The 19,564-nt window shown below is 45.2% G+C and overlaps 3 protein-coding genes across 4 annotated transcripts in view; 1 reads left to right on the top strand and 2 right to left on the bottom strand.

Annotated features, from left to right (window-relative positions):
* MEI1 (meiotic double-stranded break formation protein 1) overlaps window positions 1–364 on the bottom strand; it is a 39,288-nt gene extending 38,924 nt beyond the window's left edge. For both annotated transcript variants that reach the window (XM_075499457.1, XM_075499467.1), the window contains exon 1: window positions 176–364. In XM_075499457.1, the coding sequence (XP_075355572.1) occupies window positions 176–292 (117 nt within the window). In that variant the 5' untranslated portion in view covers window positions 293–364. The remainder of the gene's footprint in view (window positions 1–175) is intronic.
* Window positions 365–758: 394 nt separating this feature from the next.
* SNU13 (small nuclear ribonucleoprotein 13) lies at window positions 759–5,086 on the top strand. Its single transcript, XM_075499641.1, has 3 exons — window positions 759–1,054; window positions 2,006–2,126; window positions 3,141–5,086. Exons 1-3 carry the CDS (start codon window positions 1,052–1,054, stop codon window positions 3,401–3,403), a joined length of 387 nt encoding a protein of 128 aa, XP_075355756.1. The 5' UTR covers window positions 759–1,051; the 3' UTR covers window positions 3,404–5,086.
* A 1,393-nt stretch (window positions 5,087–6,479) lies between these two features.
* On the bottom strand, window positions 6,480–19,339 carry XRCC6 (X-ray repair cross complementing 6). Its single transcript, XM_075499492.1, has 12 exons — window positions 19,119–19,339; window positions 18,902–19,011; window positions 18,244–18,382; window positions 16,061–16,315; window positions 15,022–15,205; window positions 13,473–13,659; window positions 12,038–12,206; window positions 10,733–10,894; window positions 9,682–9,811; window positions 8,855–8,955; window positions 7,793–7,906; window positions 6,480–6,966 (listed from the first exon to the last, which is right to left on the bottom strand). Exons 1-12 carry the CDS (start codon window positions 19,204–19,206, stop codon window positions 6,770–6,772), a joined length of 1,836 nt encoding a protein of 611 aa, XP_075355607.1. The 5' UTR covers window positions 19,207–19,339; the 3' UTR covers window positions 6,480–6,769.
* Between the last annotated feature and the right edge of the window lie 225 nt (window positions 19,340–19,564).

A 19,564-nucleotide genomic window follows, 5' to 3' on the forward strand; every position in this document is an offset into this window, starting at 1 on the left:
CACCTGGCCAGCCCCCAGCCCCACAGCCAGCGTAGGAGAGGGGGCAGCCAGGCCGGCGGGGCGGGGACCGCTGAGGGCTGCCGCAGGGCCAGTTGTGAGGGGCCAACGCTCCGCGGCCAGCGGCGGCGGACAGCTCTGTCCGGGAAGGGGCGGCGGCGGGGCAGGCGCTGCCCACCGAGGCGCTGCCGTCGCCCAGGGTCTCCACCGCGCAGGCGAGGCAGAGCGGCGGGCGGAGCGGCAGGGCCCAGCGCGGCCCGTGCCCGCCCGAGGGCCGCGTGCACCCCGCCGCCATCGCCCAACCGCCGCCCGGCGCCACGCCCTGCGCATGCGCGGGGCCGCTGCCTGTGGCGGGCCGGACAGGGAGAGGCGGCGGGTCCCGGCGGGTCCCCTGCCCTCCGTCCGTGCCCTCCCCGCGGCTCCGGGGCGGCCTCCGCAGGCTGCCGCTGCCGCCCCCTCCCCTCTCCCGCAGGGCTGCATGCTCTTATAGGGTCCTTTTACAGGTCACCCCCACCCGCACAGCCTGGTCGTGTCGGAACGATGCTCCCGTGAGGCGCTACTGCGCAGCCTGAGCGCCCTGGGGAGCGGTAACCGGCCCTGAGGCGCTGCGCCTGGCTCGGCAGGGGAGAAATAAACCACCAGGTGGGATTCCTCAGTGCCCCTGCGGTGATACTGTGTGTCACAGCGTGCACCGCTGCAGTGTCCGCGCTCCTGTAACACCGTATGCATCCCCGCCGTGCCCTGCAGAAACGGCTCCGCCGCTGCCGCTGGAGAGCCGGGCTCGGCCGCGCCCGGACCGCCCGCCCCGCCCCGGCCTGGGCCGGGCGCCGCTGGGCGGTGCCGCACCACGCGGAGGCGGAGGCTGCGCCCCTGGCCCCGTCCCGCCTCCCGGGCCCCGCCCCCGGGCTCGCGCACGCCTGACTTCCGGCGGCGACGCGGCGCGCAGCGCGCAGGAGCGCTCCCGCCTCCTCCCCCTCAACGCACTCGGGCTGAGGGGAGCGACCGGGCCGCGCCGCTCCGCTCCGCACCGCGCTGCCCAGGCCAGGCCGCGGCCATGGTGAGTGGGGCTGGGCGCCGGTTTTCTCATCCTCAGGGGACACCGCGCCGGGGGGCCCTGGGGCGGAGGGACGCTGCCTCCCCGGCGGCTGCGGGGCGGGGAGCACGTGGAGGCCGGGCGCCGCGGGCGGGCGGGGCTGCGGCCGGTTACGGGTGTCCTGCTCGGCGCTCTGCCCCGGAGGGAGGATGCCCGGGGGGCTGGCGGTCCTGGGGGCACCTGGTGACGGAGGACCCGCTCTCCCGGCCTGGCACCGTGTCCCGGCCCCACTGTGCCCCCGCGGGGAGCGGGAACATGTGCTCGGCTGGCGGGAGAGCGGCCGAGGCAGGGCTGTAGCTGGGTGTGAGGGCAGGCGGCAGAGCATCGCGGCGTGGGGTGACCCCTGCTAGGTGCTGGGAGCGCCTGCCTTGGCCGCAGCGGCGGGAGCTGAAGAAGTTGCCGTTCTGCCAGTGCCGGTCGTTACCGGCACAAGCGTGCCGCTTGTGATTTCGTTGCCATTCCACTACGCCGTTGATGTTAACATTTAGAAGCTACTTGTAACTTGCGGAAATAAACCTGATACATGCTCTTCTCAGGATTTCTTTAAAATTCATGTCTGAGCTTGTTAATTTGCTGCTGGCAGGAGCTTGTTCCTCGTGCACTTAAACACTTCATTTTGTTTTGTATCCGTGGTAGCAAATGCGTGAAGACTGCCCTGTAAGTTCATTGCCGTTAGTTTGTAGGATCTAAACTGGCTGTCTGTAAGTAGAGATACTGTCTACTTTGAATATGAGAAGAATCCCTTTTTATAAATAAAATGCAGTGGGATTTTTAGTGTATGTGCAGAGCAACTGAGAATGGTGAGGTGACTCCAGTAGTCAGTATATGTGGTGGATACGATGCCTATGTAGTGTTGTTCAGAACAAAGCCCCCTTTGCTCCTGTTGTAATACTCTTTATTTTTTCCTTTCTCTAGAGTGAGGCAGAAGTGAATCCCAAAGCTTACCCCCTGGCTGATGCACAGCTCACCAAAACGCTGTTGGATCTTGTGCAGCAATCCTGCAACTATAAGCAGCTACGCAAGGGAGCCAATGAAGGTGGGACCTGTGTGTTGCTAGAAATCATAGCAAGGATTTTGTGAGGAGCTGTGGCTAGACATTGTCTCTCCTCTCTAGCGGTGGACCACTGTTACATAGATCTGGATATTGCAAGTGTCCCTCTCCTTCCTCCTCCTTCTAGCCTGCTTAAGCAATAGTCGGGGACAGAACTAAGCTGTAATCTTTTCAACATTTATATACAGTTCTGCTAGACACCCAAACTGTGTTTCTGGTGCGTGTCCTGTGATCACGCATACTTTAGTGGTGTGGCACTGGGATTACCAGATGCCTAGCCAGTTTAGAATCATAAAAAGATTTGCGTTTGAGGGGACCTCTGGAGGTCTCTAGCGCAACCTGCTCAGAGAGTGGCTCCCTTCACAGTTGGATTAGGTTGCTCGGGGCTTTCCCTAGTCAAACTTTTAAAAAAACCAATCCCTAAGGATAGGCACTCCACAATCTCTCAGGACCCATGTCCCATGCCTTAAACCCCTCTTATAAGGGAGGAAAAAAAAAATACAAAATTCCAGCACGTCCCCAGAATCTCCCTAAGGCAACAGTCACAGTCTGCAACTTGTCCTTTTTCCTGTGCACTCACGAGGACAGTCTGGCTCCATGTTCTCTGCAGTCCCCTTGAAGCAGTAAAAGAAAGCAGCTGCATCCCCCCCACTCCCACCTCAGCCCTCTCTTCTCCAGGCTAAACAAACCCCGCTCCCTCGGTCTCCCCTCATCCACGATGCGCCCCAGCCCCCTACCCGTCAGCGGCCCGGGGCTGGCCTCTCTCCCTCGTGAATCTCTCTGCTGTGCTCGAGGGCAACGCTGGGCACAGAACCCCCAGGTGCAGCCCTGTGAAGAACCCCCTCCCTGGCCCTATAGCTGCCACTTTCCTGTGGCCTGTCCTCGTGCTACCACTAGATCTCTTTCTTGCTCGTGCCAATTTCGACATCTCCTAATGTTGTTTTTCATTAGATGTGCTTTCCAGAAGGACCTAGACTTACTCTTCAGTTTCTTTTACAGCCACCAAAACACTGAACCGAGGGATAGCGGAGTTCATTGTGATGGCGGCAGATGCAGAGCCCTTGGAGATCATCCTGCACCTCCCTCTTCTCTGCGAGGACAAGAATGTACCTTACGTGTTTGTGCGCTCCAAGCAAGCCCTGGGCCGGGCATGTGGTGTTTCCCGGCCTGTCATCGCCTGCTCCATCACCATCAAGGAGGGATCACAGCTAAAGCCTCAGATCCAGTCTGTCCAGCAAGCTATAGAAAGACTGTTGGTCTAAATGCCTATGTGTTTAAGTGTGTGTGGAATAGGAAAGTTGAAGTCAGGGGGAATTAATGTCTAGCTTCAGCTGAGATTATAGTTTTTATATCAGTGTTTCATTTCAAAACACCACATTTTTGTTTAATAATGGCTTAATTTTTAGTGTTTCTGCCTCTCCTCCCCCTCTTTTCTATTATTCGACTCCAACACATTCATTCTCATTGTATTACTTCTTGAAAAGTGATTGTACAACTGTATTTCCTGTTTGATGTTTAAAAGAAAGAAAAAAAAAATCCCCCCTTATCTCCATGTGTGCCTGCTCAGGGCTTTTTTTAACCCACCCAGTAGCTTACTCTGCATTGCAGTATTTCTGCTAAGCTTCAGCCTCTAACAGGTGTGAGTAACTCTTGTGTTTCTGAATGGTTTAGTCTACTGAGGATAAGGCGTGTTGGTTCCCTGCACAGTGTGTGCATGCAGACCGCTGGATTTGTTGGTTTAAGCGATGGAGCAGCGTAAGACCATGTATAAGGCAGGCAGCAGCTACTCTGTAGCATGACAGAGCCAAGATCAGTACTCATAGCACAATCCTTTTTCTTCTTGAAACCAGACAAGAGACTTCTGTAAGAGGTGTATGGGGAGCAGAAATCTTATGGCAGTGTGCAAGGGGAAATATCTTCTCTCACTTATTTTTAAATACTGACTTTTTAAGAAAAATAAAAATTGCTGACAAAGCTAAATATAATTGTCATTCCCTCAGGGAAGCATTTGCAACTAACTGAAGTGTTCCTGCTGGTAAAGCTAAACTGCTCAGAGATTGCCTAAACGCTATTGCAGTGTAGTAGTTCATATTCCTTGAGTTTTCTTTGTGTGGACTGTTATCAATGATAGTGGGCTTCCTGGGGTATTTAAGTACAAAACACATGGTAGAGAGCAGCCTGCTGGGGGTGACAAGTAGCCTACATATCTCATGCTTTTAGGGAAGCTGCTATACTGTACATCACCTGACTAAAGTCACCTGACTAAAGATCACCCTTTAAGTCATGGCCAAGGCAACAGAGAGCAAGTAATTTTTCAGATAAAACAACTTGTGTCTCAAGAAGAGAATGTTAGATTATCTCAAGTTCTGGAAAAGCGTGAAGCACCACCAGCATTCTGGAGCATTTTATGGAGCTAGCTTTAGTTAAATTAATATTGTAAAATAAATCCACTTACTGCTCTGAGCAGAAGAGTCTAAACCTCTGTGTTGGAATGGGTCCTATCAAACCTGTCTTCTATTGCAGGATGCCAAAGCAAAGCTAGCATGGAAAGATCAATAGGTACAACAGCAGAAGGGAAAATAAGTTCTCCTGTAATGTTTCCACAGAGGCACTAACTTCATACCTTTAGTTAAGTACATCCCAAGCAGATGAAATCAGCTTACGGAAGACTGAAGACAAATCACATCTGTATATTTTTGTAAATGGCTAATATCCTTGCTGAGGTGAACTTAATGCAAAGATTTTAGAGTCCTTCCATTTGTATGAAGTTTAGAAATGCTGCCTTTCCCTTCTGCTGGTGCTGACTGTTGAGCTAGTTGTGTTTAGAACCACAGCTTTGCAAAGGACTTGCCCTATTGTACCATGCCAAGACAGCTGATGTAAGACAAAGCACATAAGGAGCAGAAATAAAGGATTCTTGAGCAAGCAAAACTGTCTTAATTTTCTGCTCTGAAGCCTTCCATCACCATCCCTGTTGAACTTTTCCTTAATGCAATAGCCTGCTTAAAAAAAAAAAAGCAAGCCAGGAGGAAAATCTAATAAGCTAGACAAAACATGCCATAATCATCCAAAGCCTGGAACATACTGTGCCTGGGGGTTAGCAAGCCAAGAGAGAAGTTAACAAGGGCATTTGGGGAATGAAAACTCACAGAATTAAGGACAGGATAGTCTCACTATTTTATTGCATTCAAGTCTTGCTACGACAAGCGTTTACAGTAACTTCTTTGCCAAAGGGCAAAATAAATTGATTGCTTAGACAAATTTTTATTAAAAATAACTACTATAATGCAGGCTGATTACAAGTAAAATAGACTATGTAGCTTTAATACTGCAGAGCTGAACATGGGCTAGCTGCTCTTCTGAGAGGAGCTGTGGAGGTGGAAGTGAGCAGTGTGCTGGCACAGCGAGGGTGGTCACAGTGCCAAGAGAGCGGTCACAGCTGGCTCCAATCCGTGTGCCACACTACAGCACGGGCACAACCTTAATATACAACTTAATTCTTTGATAAGTTGCCCAATAGTTTGTGTGCCAAACACAGGAATCCCTAAAAACACCACACAGACCAAAATGGATACCTCATGTATCCTGTGTTTGCATCTCCTAGAAAGTTACAGTTTAGCTAAACAATTAGTACTGTTTCCTAGAGCAAGGGCAATGACTATTGGGTTTAATCATCTCGCACTGCAAGGCAAGTGGGGCGTGCCAGGCATGGAAGTTTAAAAACCAAAACAGACAGCCCCAGATGCAGCCTCCAGAAGTACGATTAAAAAAATAAAAATACTGGAAGTAACAAGGACTACTCTCCACAACTTACTATTTTTTTATTTTTAAAGCACAGATTTGAGTACAGAAGACTGCACAATAGTCTGAGTCATACTCGCTACAGAGGTGGAAAAGCTCTATGCCATCTCAGTAATTTAACTGGGGTGTTTGCAGCCTTCCGCGGAACATGACTTAGTTTTTTCCTTTTTTAAACCAGCTTTTGCTATTACCATGTAAAAATGGAATACCTGGCTGTGCAGCTTTGTGAAGTGCTGACTTTTTGCCCAAAGGATTGGCTACTGCTTCCCAGTAATGATTTTCTCCTTCATGATCTGCTGGTAATCTTTATAGCGCCAATGATGGAAAAGAACCCAATTTGATTACAAGTACTGACATTGACGGGCTGTTTTGGAGAGCAGGAGAGTAATACACCACATTTATACCCTCTGTTAGCACACAGACTTGACCTGCTGCTTGAATTCATGTGGTGCCATTAACACAGATCATTGTTTTCTTACACTGAAGTGAGTTTTGCTGTCTTTATGATGCAAAGACGGTATAGCCAGTGTTGCAAAGTAAGAAGTCCAAAATAACTTTTATTAAGAAACCAGGAAGGCACAACTGTGTTTACTTGCAGTGGGTGACCTGAGTTTTAGCAGGGAATTTAATTCTGCCTTTGGCTACTGTGAACAGAATCCAACTTTGCAGAGATGTTTCACAGCTAAGAGTAAAAAGTTTCTCCACTGCTAGATTCAGCAACATTTAGTCGCCTTCTCCTCCATAGCAAGATTAAACAGACACAACATCCACACAGGACAAGCAAAACTTTAAGCAGACAGAAGTCAACCAGGGCCTTCTGCTCCTGCTTAGTGCTCATTAAAGTATTCAGTTAGCGCGTCCATGAGCTCCTGCTTCTTCCCCCCACCCTTCAGCCCATAAAGCCTGCATGCGTCCTTCAGAACAGATACAGTGAGCTTGCCTAGAGTGCCATTCTGCACGTGACTCCGCAGCTCATCTTTTGACATTTCTACCTTGGGCCTCTTCTCGGTTTGACCATCGGAAGCTAGAAAGATAAATTTTATATCACCAAGATTTAAAAATGTTTCTTAATAGAATGACATCAATGTTTCTTATACATACCACAGTTAATGGCCGTTAGCACATGGTACTTTAACAGCTACCTACACACTCACAGACCTAGTTTCCATATTTTGTTTTATGAAGTGGGTGTCACTCACTACATAAGTCATATTACTATATTTCATTGATAAGAGTGATCTCAAACTCAAGTATGAAACTTTGTGTTCTGACGGAAAGATCACCCCCAAATGAAACTTCTAAGGGATTCTCATCTAGACAGGACAATGCAACTATTCCACAGGGAGTTCAGCTAATTGACACCCCCACTTTATGCAGGATTTCATAAACTGCCAAACTACACATGTACTTCAGCATTACTTAGACATTTAGCCCCAAAGATGCCTATCTTGGACTTGCTAAACAGCCCATACATAAAAGTCTGCTTCCTCACCAAGAACACAAACTAAAGCATGAATGATTTTACTACTCTGTTGTAAAAAAACCAAAGTTGTTAAAAATGATAATGATAAAAATAATAATAAATATATATTTTGCAGTAATTTACCCACATTGCTTCCTATACTTCTCTGTTTTTTCACTATGCAGTTTCTCATTCCAGCAGTTCTCTAGCTGGATACCACAATATCCTCTACTCTCTAAGAATCACTGCCAGATATAAGTCCACTTCGTTGTGGAGATGAGTAAAGAGTTATTGCACAAGCAGCTTCTTTAAACTATGAGACAAACTGAAATTGCAGAAGCCTCTAAACACAGACACCATGTTGCATGTCTGCACTGTCATTACTCACCTTGTTTTCGCTTTAAAGCCTTCCCATCAGGATTGTAGTCAGGGGGATAAACCAGCTGCTTAAACTCCTCCACCAGGTTGCCCAGCCTGCGGTTCATCTCTTCAGTCTTTGGCACTGGCAAAAGAGAAAGATTTGCCCTCTCAAAAACAAAGTGACCACAGGAAAGTCTAAACAAGGCCATCACCAGATACAATTGTGCTTCTGTGATAACTAGCATGCAAGTGTCTTGCAAGCATGCGAAATGCAAAGACCTATGTTATGATATTCACAAATGAGAAATTTACAGCTCTTGGTAATATCCAGAATTTGTATTATACATATGTAATGGACTTGCACATATCCCCGAACAGGAAATATATACGCAGAACAAAACTGACATGGTGGAAGTGATATAGAAGATCTCCTACCTGGTTGCACTGTTACCCAGGTCTAACCTCAGACATTTAAAATACAACAGGTTCCTATCTAAGGTTGAGAGTAGTTTAAGGCAGAACAGTGCCTGGTTTCTGTCATGTGTTTGTATGATATCTAGCACAGGGACCTAGACTATTTGTGAGGTATCACTTCAGAAGAGACAAATAGTTACTCTAACACTATTCCTGGAGTACAACATAATTTTAAAAAAGGAACTTCCCCTTCAGGAGTAGGTTTCTATCCTTTGACAAGATATTCTTCTATAGAAACTCTCACAAGACGGCATCACTGCCTCCTAACAGAATAATTCTCTAAGTAATTCTGCCCATTTATCAGAATGAATTATTAATTAGGCTCTTGAAGAGAGGAACTTCAGAGAAAACATTTGTCACCATAGAAAAAACGTGATTCAATTTTAATTTTGGCAGGTAAAGCGATCAATTTTTCCTTTATATTAAAAGTGACAGCATTAGAAAGTAAGGTTTCAATATTTCAGAATGGACACATCCAAAATTCTACATCTTAGAACTGCACACAACTAAAATATTTTTTAAGAGACATTTGGTTTTGTAGTAGCACATCTCTGACTTAGAACAAAGTCAAGAGCCCTCTATCCCACCTCCCTTCGCACCAACCGATAATTCTTACTTGTAAGATCCTCAGCTTGTTCTGGTTCCATCATATCCAGCGCCAAAGCCTCCAGATTCCTGAAGTGCTGCTGCAAAACTGGGTTCTCAAAGCTGTCAATCCTATCAAGAATCCCCAAAAATGTCAATGCATGCTGCCAAGAAGACAGACAAGACACATAAGATCTGCCACCAATCTATTTCAAAGTAAAACTTCCCTCTTTCCCACATAACAATCCTTCTCATCCGAAGAACTGCTTTTCCTCTTTTCAGTTTACCTGCTGAATCACTATCCCATCATGCGTCAATCACATCAGAAAGCTGTCTGAGACTCAGAAAGCTGTGCAAGACTTAGAAAGCTGTGCAAGACAAATGGAGACAGTGGCATTCTACTTTAATACCAGTTATGCTACTTTCCACAAACGTAGAAAAAAATCTCCCTGTAAAAGCACTTCACAAAATTTATCTTATCTATAATGAAAAAGGCCTAACTATTCTCTCTAAAGTGCTCTAATTTAAACGATCCAGGTCTGATCTGCAACAGATTGGCAGAACCACAATAAAATGTGATACCTCTGCAACAAATGACAACAGCCCAGAGAACAAGAGCAATTCTATAAAGAACTCCAGAATGTGCTACATACTCCATGTGGTGCCTGGGTATTCAGAATAATTAAGAATAAAGTTTGGACAAAGCTACTGCAAAGGGAAGCATTTTGCATTAAAATGCATCAAAATCTCACCTTGTGGACACCACAGCTGAACAACATATGCAACAGAGCAAGCAATAGTGTTGTGTTTTCTTCCCCGTGCCACCCCCTCACATGCACACTATTTATCTCCATGTACCTGTATTTGAATCGGAGTTTTTGAATTATTTCCTTCATTTTGTCTACCTGCTCTCGACTGGCTGGCACCTTTTCTGTAAAATCAACATTCCGTTTGTCATCTGCATATGGTAGGAAAATGATGTGGAAACCTACACAGAAGAGAGAGAGCAGAGAACAGTTATGCAGAACCATAGTCTCAAAACCATAATTTATGGGAAAGACCAAGATGCTTATTAGCTAGGTCTGATGACTCCCCAAACTAGCTACTATTTTGCTGTAAACAGCAGCAATCCATAATACTTCCTAGTACCTACAGCATTACACTCAATCCCAGTCTCAGTGTATATAACCAACATCACTAATGGCTTTTTGAAAGTGATTCAAACTAAATGCATAGCTAAGAGCTGGAAACTTGTTGCCTGCTTTTTATAAACGAGATCAACTTGTGCACCTTCCCCATCTCTCACTTGATATGAGCTTGTTTGAAAAGGCTTGTTTGAAAATTAAGTTAATGCCCACATTTTATTTCTGAAATGCTTTACATTGTACACAAGGCAGCGTTATTCCCCTGCTTTCCAGCCTTCCTAGAAGAGGATTTTCCCGTTAAAGGGGTGAGAAAATGGAAAAGAGCAAGAGTCTGCCTTTGCTCCCTGATCATTCCCCACTCAGCTGCTATGGTGCGAGGCTCAGTATGTGAGATTATTTAATTAAGGCTTTAAAATGTATCCAAGGATACAATAAAATTCAGGGAAAGACATTCCGTCTAGTCAGCAAACAGAAAAAAGGGCTTTTAATTTTTAGGTCAGTTACTTGAATCTGCTAAAACAAGGATAGGAGGCGGGAAAATACTGTAGCCATGTTATACCTGAGCAAGCACTGATGCAACTGGAGTTTTAGAAACAGATTCAACATCAGATGCTTACAATGACAAAACTGAAGAAAAGGGATGCTGGAAAGCACTCTCCCCAGTTTTAAGGGGAGCAGCACCAAGAATATTTTTACGCTATACAGGAGGCTATTATGGTGACTGCATCCAATCGTGCAGGGAAAGGCAGCATCTCTTCCCATACCTGGAGGGGCTGTCTGCACTTTCTGCTCATCCACCTCTTCCTCCTGGGGAACCAGGGCCACGAAGCGAGGGGGAGTGTTCCGGCGGGCGGTGTATCTGCACAATGCCATCACCTCCTTCTCCAAGCATTTCATCAATAAGGCGTTAAACAGCGTTGTACTCCCTGCAAAGTAAAGACTGTAGTGGTCAGATTGACAGCTTTGATCCTTTGTTCAGGAATGTAACCCTAGATATTACAGTTTCAATACCTGTGACTTCTTTGAGATGCTTGCAATATTCCAGAGCTAAAAAGCAACTTTTGGAAGGGAGAGCCCTTGAAAATGACAATGTTAGTGTCTCTCCTGACCAGCCAGTGAGGGGTCTGGTGAAAGAAATGAAATCGCTAGCATATAAGCAATGAAATACGGTTGAAAATTGGAAACAGCTATCTACAAAGCCTCTTTCTGGTCTGGTGGGACATCATAGTAGCAGCACATCATAGGACCTTTTGCAGAAGTAACACACTAAGAATTCAGATTGCAATATTCCTCTCTTGAGGAACATGTTTGCTTTGTATTTTTTCAGACATGGTGGTCAGGAAAAGACTGACATATAAGTAAGGTGTTTGATTCAGGAAACGGCAAAGCTGGAGAAGCTAGTGTAAAGGTTCTTCTTTAGTCAGACACTGAAAAGCATCTGGTCATAACTCAGCCCTCTTTATCCACTGGTAGATTGAGGAGCTGGAGTTTTTTTCCTTACTATTGCAGCTTGGGATGGATTAATACTAGATTTCTAGATAAGTAGACTTACATATACACATAAAAAGGGGAGAAAAAGCAGTCCTAAGCATCCTCTCCTTCTCTCTTTACAAGCCCATAAAGTGCTGTTAATTCAACTGTACCTCCTGAGTATTGTGTTTCCACTCCTAGCTGATACGGACTTAAAAACAGCAATTATCTTCACTGGTTTGGGGTTTTTTGTTTTTGTTTTGTTTTTTAACCACGTTTGCCTTCTTGTCAGGTACTAGGATCCTTCACTTTCATGAATGACAAAACCAAATATTTTGGGACTATATCTGCATAGTTTGATTAGCTGCTTGGCATGATAGATGAAACATGAAGCCCAATTGGCTCTTCTGCTATTGAAGAAAACAAGAATTAACTGCAGCTGAGAGAGGTAGTAACAGTTAATTCTATACTTTTTAACATTAGCAAGTTTTTAAGTTAGACAAAGGTTTTACACTCAATGATCCCCACTCAAACACACTGTGAATCAGCTGGTTACCCTAATGCAAGGTAGTGAATCTTCTCTTGCCATCTTTACTTACCACTTACTAGGGACTCCTCAGGATAGATGAACTGGGAGGGCTTGATATGGTGGTGCCGTTTTAGCATTGAAAGTGGTTTGAAGCCAATCAGAAACAAGCCCGGAGAATCAAACCGTTTTAATTCTTCTGTTTCCTCTTTCTCCAGTACAATCTGGCGGTTTCCATATGTCTAAACCAGGAAAGAGCAGATAGCAGTGCTGCCAGCATAAAAAAAATTGTGGGGCGGTGGGGGGAGAGCAGGAAGAGGATGCAATTGCTGTCTTCCACTACTGAAAAGAGGGTTATAGACAAGACAGAGCAAACTCTTATCATTAGTGCACACTGAAATGGCAAGTCACAGTCTGTGACCATTATCCCAAGGGAAATTCCACCTGGACATTAGCAAAATACACTTTCCTAAGACAATGGTTAAGCCCTGGCACAGAGAGGCTGTCACATCTCATCCCTGGCGTTCGTCAGAGCTGTCCTAAACAAACCCTGAGCGACCTGATCTGGTTTTGTGAATCTTGCTCTGGGCTGGGTTGGACCAGATGTTTTCAGAGGTCCTGTCTGATTCTAAACTTCCTTTAGCAGATGCACATCAGCTACCTACTCCTGGCAGAAACAGTAACCAAGAAACAATGCTTTTGAAGCATCACAATATGAAAACAAACGTCACAAAACAAAAAAACCATCACATACATCACAAAAACAAAAACATATTGTAGTCCAGCTGCTGAAGTTAGACATCAGGGCTTAATGCTCAGCTTTCTGTTCATCTCCTGTACTTTACTTCAATAAACTAATGTCCAGTATAAATAAACTTAATATTTAATCTTAAGACAACAACTTTAAGAGCCTTTAGCATGGAAGGACACACAAAGTGCGCTTGTGACAATATACCTAGCAACTGCATATCCTGCTTTGAAATAAGGCTGTGCCTGAACAGAATGTGACATTCAATCTGCATCAGCCAAACTATCAAGCAGGAAAGCAAAGCAAAGAACAAAATAACAAAAAACAAAGGTAATATGCCTTTTTTGTTGTTTGGAAAAGAGCTCTGACACCCCCTCCCATGATTCACACTTGTATGTTCAATAAAACGGACAAAATCTGTTCCTAATGAATCAAAAGATAACACCAGCAGTGATAGCACAAGGCCACATAAGGTCAGGCTCTGACAACCTGGTTGTGCCTCACAGAAGGAAATGACCTGTATTTCTGAGTGCACTTCCACCAGTGGCTATGCTTTCCCTTGACAGTCATGCCAGAGAAACAACCCACTCTCACTCTGCATGGCTTACAAAGTGACCAGGCAAACCCTAGGGGCACACAGATGTAAATATTTCTGCATCTGATATTGAAAGTGAAATACAAACAAAAGCAGCAAGAGAATCAGTATTTTCCCCCCACATCACAGAGACAGGAAAAAGCAGGTACATAATCAATACGTTACCTGAGCCCTTTTTGTGTCACTAGGCAGGAGCAAGCTGCCTGTTTTTCCATTAAACATCCTTGTTTTTGTTTTAACCGGTTCATTAGTTTCCCGATAAAGCTTCACGGGATATGGCTTATAAGCTTTTTGAACAAGGTTGTAAACACCAACAGAAAGTGACAGATCTTTGTTCAGATACAGATTTATCCTGTGTAAAAAAACAGATACAGACTTGAGACTTCCAAAAGATCGCTTTTGCAAAAGGAAGTCATCTCCTCAAATAACTTATTTTCTCTGACCTCCTCCTATCCTTCTCCCCCAAAATCACATGTATCTCTGGAAACATACTGTTACTTGAGTCATAATCTCACTTGTATAAAAACATGCTTGAAATGCTGTCACTTCTGTTCATAAAAATGATTTAAACACAAATAATTTACCATATTTCTTTCACCTTTTTTCACTCTGAAGGGCAGCTATGCTCAAGCAGAGCACAGGACAAATTCACATTTGGGCACCCCACTTGTGCTTAATACAATGTGACCTCTGAATTCACACAGCTGTGCATGCAGAAGGCAAAATTCCCCAAAAGAACCCCATCAAGACAAACAATACTACGATTTAAGAAAAAAAAAATCAGAAGTTAGAGAAAAATTCAGAAGTAAAGGTTTAAAATTGGAGGTAATCTTCAAGTTCTGAGAGCAGAACAGTGAATTACTGTGAATGTTACTTCCTCTCCTCTAAAAGGTATCACTGGTATGGGATTCTTCCTCCTCAGTTAGTAGAAAACTTGAGGAACATTCCCAGAAGAGGAAAATAAAGCTGTGAGCAGGAGCAAGAATGCCAGTGACAACAGCTCAGCTTGGGATTTTTTTTTTTAATATATATTAAAAAAACACCAGGCTGTGAAGTTCATTCCCTTACTATGCTTCCACATCATTCTGCTATGAACTCACTCATTATAAAAACCAACTGTTATGGAGTACATGGTTCCAAAAATACTTTCTATCTGCTTTGTCAAGATCCCTTTAATCTCTCTGTAAGTATCTCTAATCTTTCAGTAGGAGATCAGAAATATCAAGGCTGTGTGAATCCACGCCAAGTGTCTAGACAGACTGGCCACACATAGCTATATAATAATAGGCCAAAATACATACCAGTTACATTGAGATGAAATTTTTCTAAGTTAACACTAGTAAGAAAAGCCTGATTTCAATCAGATTTCACTATAAACTAGCCATTTTACATGTTGCAGATTTTTTGGTAAGGATTTTACTTAGCAATGATGTCATTTTTTGAAAAATTATCGTTTCTGGCCAAGCTCAATACAAGAGATGTCACACAGAGGAAAAAAGGAGGCCTAGCTTCACTCTCCACTCTTCTCATCCACCAAGGACAAATATCCTTGGAAGCTATGGAAGAAACACCAATCTTGGACTAAGGAATTAAGATTGAGGAATGTAAGCACTGATGCCTTTATAGACCAATCATTCCAGAAGAGGGAGGTGAGATGTAATCTAAAAATAACATCAAGTGCCTCCATTGAATGAAACTGTAACTAGGCACAAACCTGACTAAAGTCCGTTTCTTGGTCTCCTTTGCTCGTACTTTCTTCATGAGATGTTCCAGTTTCTCTGACTCCTCAGGTTGGATCCCAAGGTCCTCATCCTCTGCTATGTTTACGATATCCCTGTAGAACAATGAGATATCGAACCCTCCAGGCTTCTTTAAGTGCATCAAGTCCAGGATGATACCTAGAAACAAAGTAAGAGATAGGAGGAAGACCACAGACACTGCTTTCTTCTTACATTGGCATGTTTCTCAGAACTCTCAGATTTCTCTAACTAAGCAAAGAATTTAAGCAAGAATAAGCTCCAAATTGTCATCTGCACCAGATGTGAAAGTTTCTAGGGAAAGAGGCCAAAGACATTCTTCAACTTCAGTCAAAACAACATAGCATAGAAAATGTTTCCTCCCTAATTAAGAATCTGGACAACATTGTGGATGAAACAGCTCTGACAAGCTCCTATAAAACATAATGTTACCTCAGGCATGGTGAGAAATAATGAGTTCAGAAATTTCCCTTCCCAGTTATAAGGGCTAACGGATTAAGGAAGCCTCACATCTTCTAGATCCAGCACATCTGCTGAACTCCAAAAACATTGGTTATCATCTCAGCTACATAGTTGAACTCATGAAGCATTTGCTCTCTAGTCTCTGAGCTCAGGTTGCTGTTCTTCAGCTAATTCAAAATGGAGCCATAAATTTTCCTTCTGTGTTAACTTAGTGTTGTTATTCCCTTCCTGGAAAATGGTGGAACAATGGAATAAAGTAGAGTTTTTCAACAGCCCTCTCAAGTCCTGATTTATGCTATCAGAGTAGAAAAATTCATCCTAGAAAATAAGTGTTACTTGTTGGATACCAGATTGGATAACAGATTTTCTAATTTAGATGAGATACCAAATTTCTAATTTAGAAAGCTTCAGAAAGATTCCCCAGTTCTGATGATTTTACATTCTTTTTCCATCACAAATTTGCAATGCAGTTAACATCTGCTGCAAGGATACATCACTTTTATTCTGCCTGAAATTAAAGGGGAAAATAATGACCTGTGTCTCTCAGATCACCAGCTCTGGTCCTGGCCAGCTTGGCTTTAGCACTGTCATTGGCATGAGGGTCATCCTCGTTGGTGAAGAGCATGATCCTTTTGTGGCTCAGTCTGACTCGGACATCACTGAAGAGATTAGAGCAGGCCCAGAGTGCTTCACCCAGTGAATAGTCAGCATTGTGGCCAAAGGTCTCACGGAAAAGTACTCGTCCTTCATCTCCGCTGTAGTTGTTCAGCTCTAGAACACGCTTTGCACCTAGGGGCAATAACAGCATTCACGTACATTAAAAATATTGAAAGAAGTACCGCAAACTCTTCTAAACATGCACCGAGAGTCCCTTGCAGCTAACGTCTGAGTAATGTCCCCTAGCACCTCTGTGGCAGTGCCCTTCTAACACCTGGCTGAGAAAATTGTTCTGGATAGCCTAACATTTGCAATACTGCAAGCTGGTTACCACTTGAAAGCACCTACTAGGGCCAAGAGGACACAAAGTGCCCTGGCACCTTTCTGCTGGAGGAGGGATACAGGCAGGGATCAAAGTATTGCCAACCCTCTACACTGAAAGAACAAGTTCTCAGCAGGAAAGGCAGCAATTGCACCCTCTGCAGAGGCACAGCAGATTGCTGTGCCACCAGAGAAAGGAGAGGAGGCTGAAATACATCCTGCATCTCCACGGCACACTGGGAAGGTGGAGAATTCCTCCTGCTCCCTTGCCCCACATGCCAGATAGCATCAACCTAGAGGTCAGATTCAGCCCACAGATCATCACATGGAGCACAGCAACATTCAGGGCAGGTATTGACGACCTTTTTAAAGCTCTGCAGATTACTCCAGCCCAACTACGGCTCCTTTTCCCACTTGTCTAATAGCAGATTCTCTGTCTTCTCCCATAACTCTACAAAGGGAGACAAGCTTTCATTTTTCAGCTACTGCATTCTGCAGAGCTTCTTCCTTTGTCCTTCACTCAAATTCTATAGCACTTTTGAAATCTCATTGGAACATGTCTTCCCCCCCCCCGTTTGCTATTTTACTTTTATCTCCTCAGCTGCCATTTAATTAATAGCATAAGTGTTCATAATTATGTACTACATAATAACTAACTATAGTATTTCTTCCCTCTCCAGAACATGCTGCTCTCCAGGGGCAGAAAATACACAATTCTATTCCTTTTTAACAACACCCACCTTTCACCTGCACTGTCTTTATCAGCATGGCGAAGCTACTGCCTCTAACACAGGGAAAAGGACAAGCAGGGAAGGAGGAGGAAAAAGGATGAGTGAGAAGCCCAGGGCGCTTGCTGCCAGGAAAGGGAGAGGAACCTAGGGCAGTCTTGTCAGGTCCCCATTGTAATTAATTCTGAAACTAGGACAAGGCACAGTTCTTTCAGGAGAACCCCATGTGTTATTAAACCTGCACCTCCTGGTTAAGAAAATGAAATCAAACCTCCTCAGAGATAAAGCCTGCTATTAAAAGCTAGTAGACAAAATCCCCCTACAAGACTTACCGCTTGTCAGAAAATTTGTCACCACTAGCATGCATTCTTGGCACTCCTCCTACTACCTTTTCCAATTCAGCAACTGGCACTCATTATCAAGAAGATGCTAGGGAATTCTAAGAAATTCTAAGAAAATGGAAGAGCTAAATTCAAGAATTGCAAAACTTATTATGAAATAAGAGACAGAGCATCCCAAACAGGTTAACATATTGGACAACCTGTTCTAGCTGACCCTGCTTGAGCAAGAGGGTTGGGCAAGATGACCTCCAGAAATCCCATCCAACCTCAGCCATTCTGTGATACTCTCCATCAGCTGGAATCCATGGTGCCTTAGCATGTACATGCACTTTTCTGAAGTTTGGCAGACACATGATGGGCTTTCAAGAGTTCTATTGAGATCCTCTTAGGTTTAGCAGACAGCAAGTAAACCACCACGTTAAAATAGAAGAAAAGGCATAGGAAAGGGATCTGCACCAAGTATAACAGAAAAACTTAAGCTCCCACTAAGTTTCTAAGCTTTCAATAAATTTCTAAATCTATCCCCACCCCCCAACATATCTCAGTAACAGGCATTTTTTTGTTATATTATAGCTCTGTTTCCAGAGAGACCAGTTACCAACAATGCTACTACACAGATTTCCTTACTCCATCTTTCTACATAACCTTCATATCACTTTACTGCCTTTACCTGGATTGTCCAGCTCCTGAAGAACATAGACGTGCTTGAAATCTGCTGAGTTCTTGTTCTTTTCTGTACCATAGAACACGACACTTAAGAGGTCCCTGTCACTACTAATGATTTTGCTGGTATACACATTCCGGATGCACTGAAAAAAACGCACACAGGTCATAATATGAAGAACATCAGTTGCATTAATGAGGCAAAAGTTTTGTCTTTGGCAATTAGCAGTTTATACAAGTAGACTCTAGCAAACAGAGGAACCGTAACAAATGCTTTAAGGTACATTTCAATGGCAGAAAGAATTTGGGATCTCGTTTTTCGAAAAGCTTTTTTTCAGTACACAGCCTTATGTATTTTTCATTACCATTCCCCTTCTATGAGCAAGATCAATGAAATAAACATCTCTTAAATACACCACTCTGAACACGGATTGACCGTTCATTCTGTAAAACATTTCCCACGCCGAACTCCGGACACGGCCCATCAGGCAATAGATCTTTCCAAACCCACAGCCATTCAGCGATCTGAGTTGCTGGAGTTCCACAGTGACTTTACGCCAACAGATGAGGCCGAGCGACAAGCCGGTAGCCGTACCCGTAGCGGTGCCGAAGGCGATCCCTGGGGGGGTTTGTGAAGCGCCCCGGGGCTCCCTGAGCAACCTTACCTGGATGGTCATGTCGAAGGGAGTCACTCCGTCCCCGTCCGACTCAAACATGGCCTTGGAGGCATCGACTAAGAAAATGAGGCTGTCCCGACCTGAGAACCTGTAGTTCGCTACGGAATGGGAGGGAAACAGTTTCAGCAGCGGCCCCCTCCGCCCGCTGACCCCCGAGAGCAGCGGGCCCCCGGCTGCCCTCCGTGAGGGGGGGGTGGGCCCTTACCGACCGCCTCAGTCCCCTCCTCCTGCTGTTCGTCCTCCTCCTCCTCCTCCGGCTCCTCGCTCCGGTAGTAGGACACCCACTCCGACATGGCTCCCAGCACGGCGCGAGCGCCCAACGGCCGCGGAACCACCGGTGGAAGGGGAGGGGCGGCCCGTGCCCGCACCGGCCGCGCGAGCTGGCCCCGCCCGCTCTTACCTGCCCTCAACGCTCAACCAACGCGCCGCGCGCCGCTGCCTGCCACTCATCAGGGGACCCGCCTCCCATAGTAACTCTGGCCAATGGCGAGAGAGGAAGGGCGCCGCGCCCTGCCCCTCCCGCGGGAAGCCGCTCCTCCCCTTCGCGTGGATTGGTTGCGGGAAGGGAAAGAAGGCGGGAGCTCTGCCCGCCCTGCGCGTGGCTCCGGCTAGCAAGTCGGAAGAGGCGGCAAGCCTCAGCCAATGACAGAG

The sequence above is a fragment of the Mycteria americana genome, chromosome 1 (assembly GCF_035582795.1).
Source record: "Mycteria americana isolate JAX WOST 10 ecotype Jacksonville Zoo and Gardens chromosome 1, USCA_MyAme_1.0, whole genome shotgun sequence".
In the NCBI taxonomy this organism is placed as follows: domain Eukaryota; kingdom Metazoa; phylum Chordata; class Aves; order Ciconiiformes; family Ciconiidae; genus Mycteria; species Mycteria americana.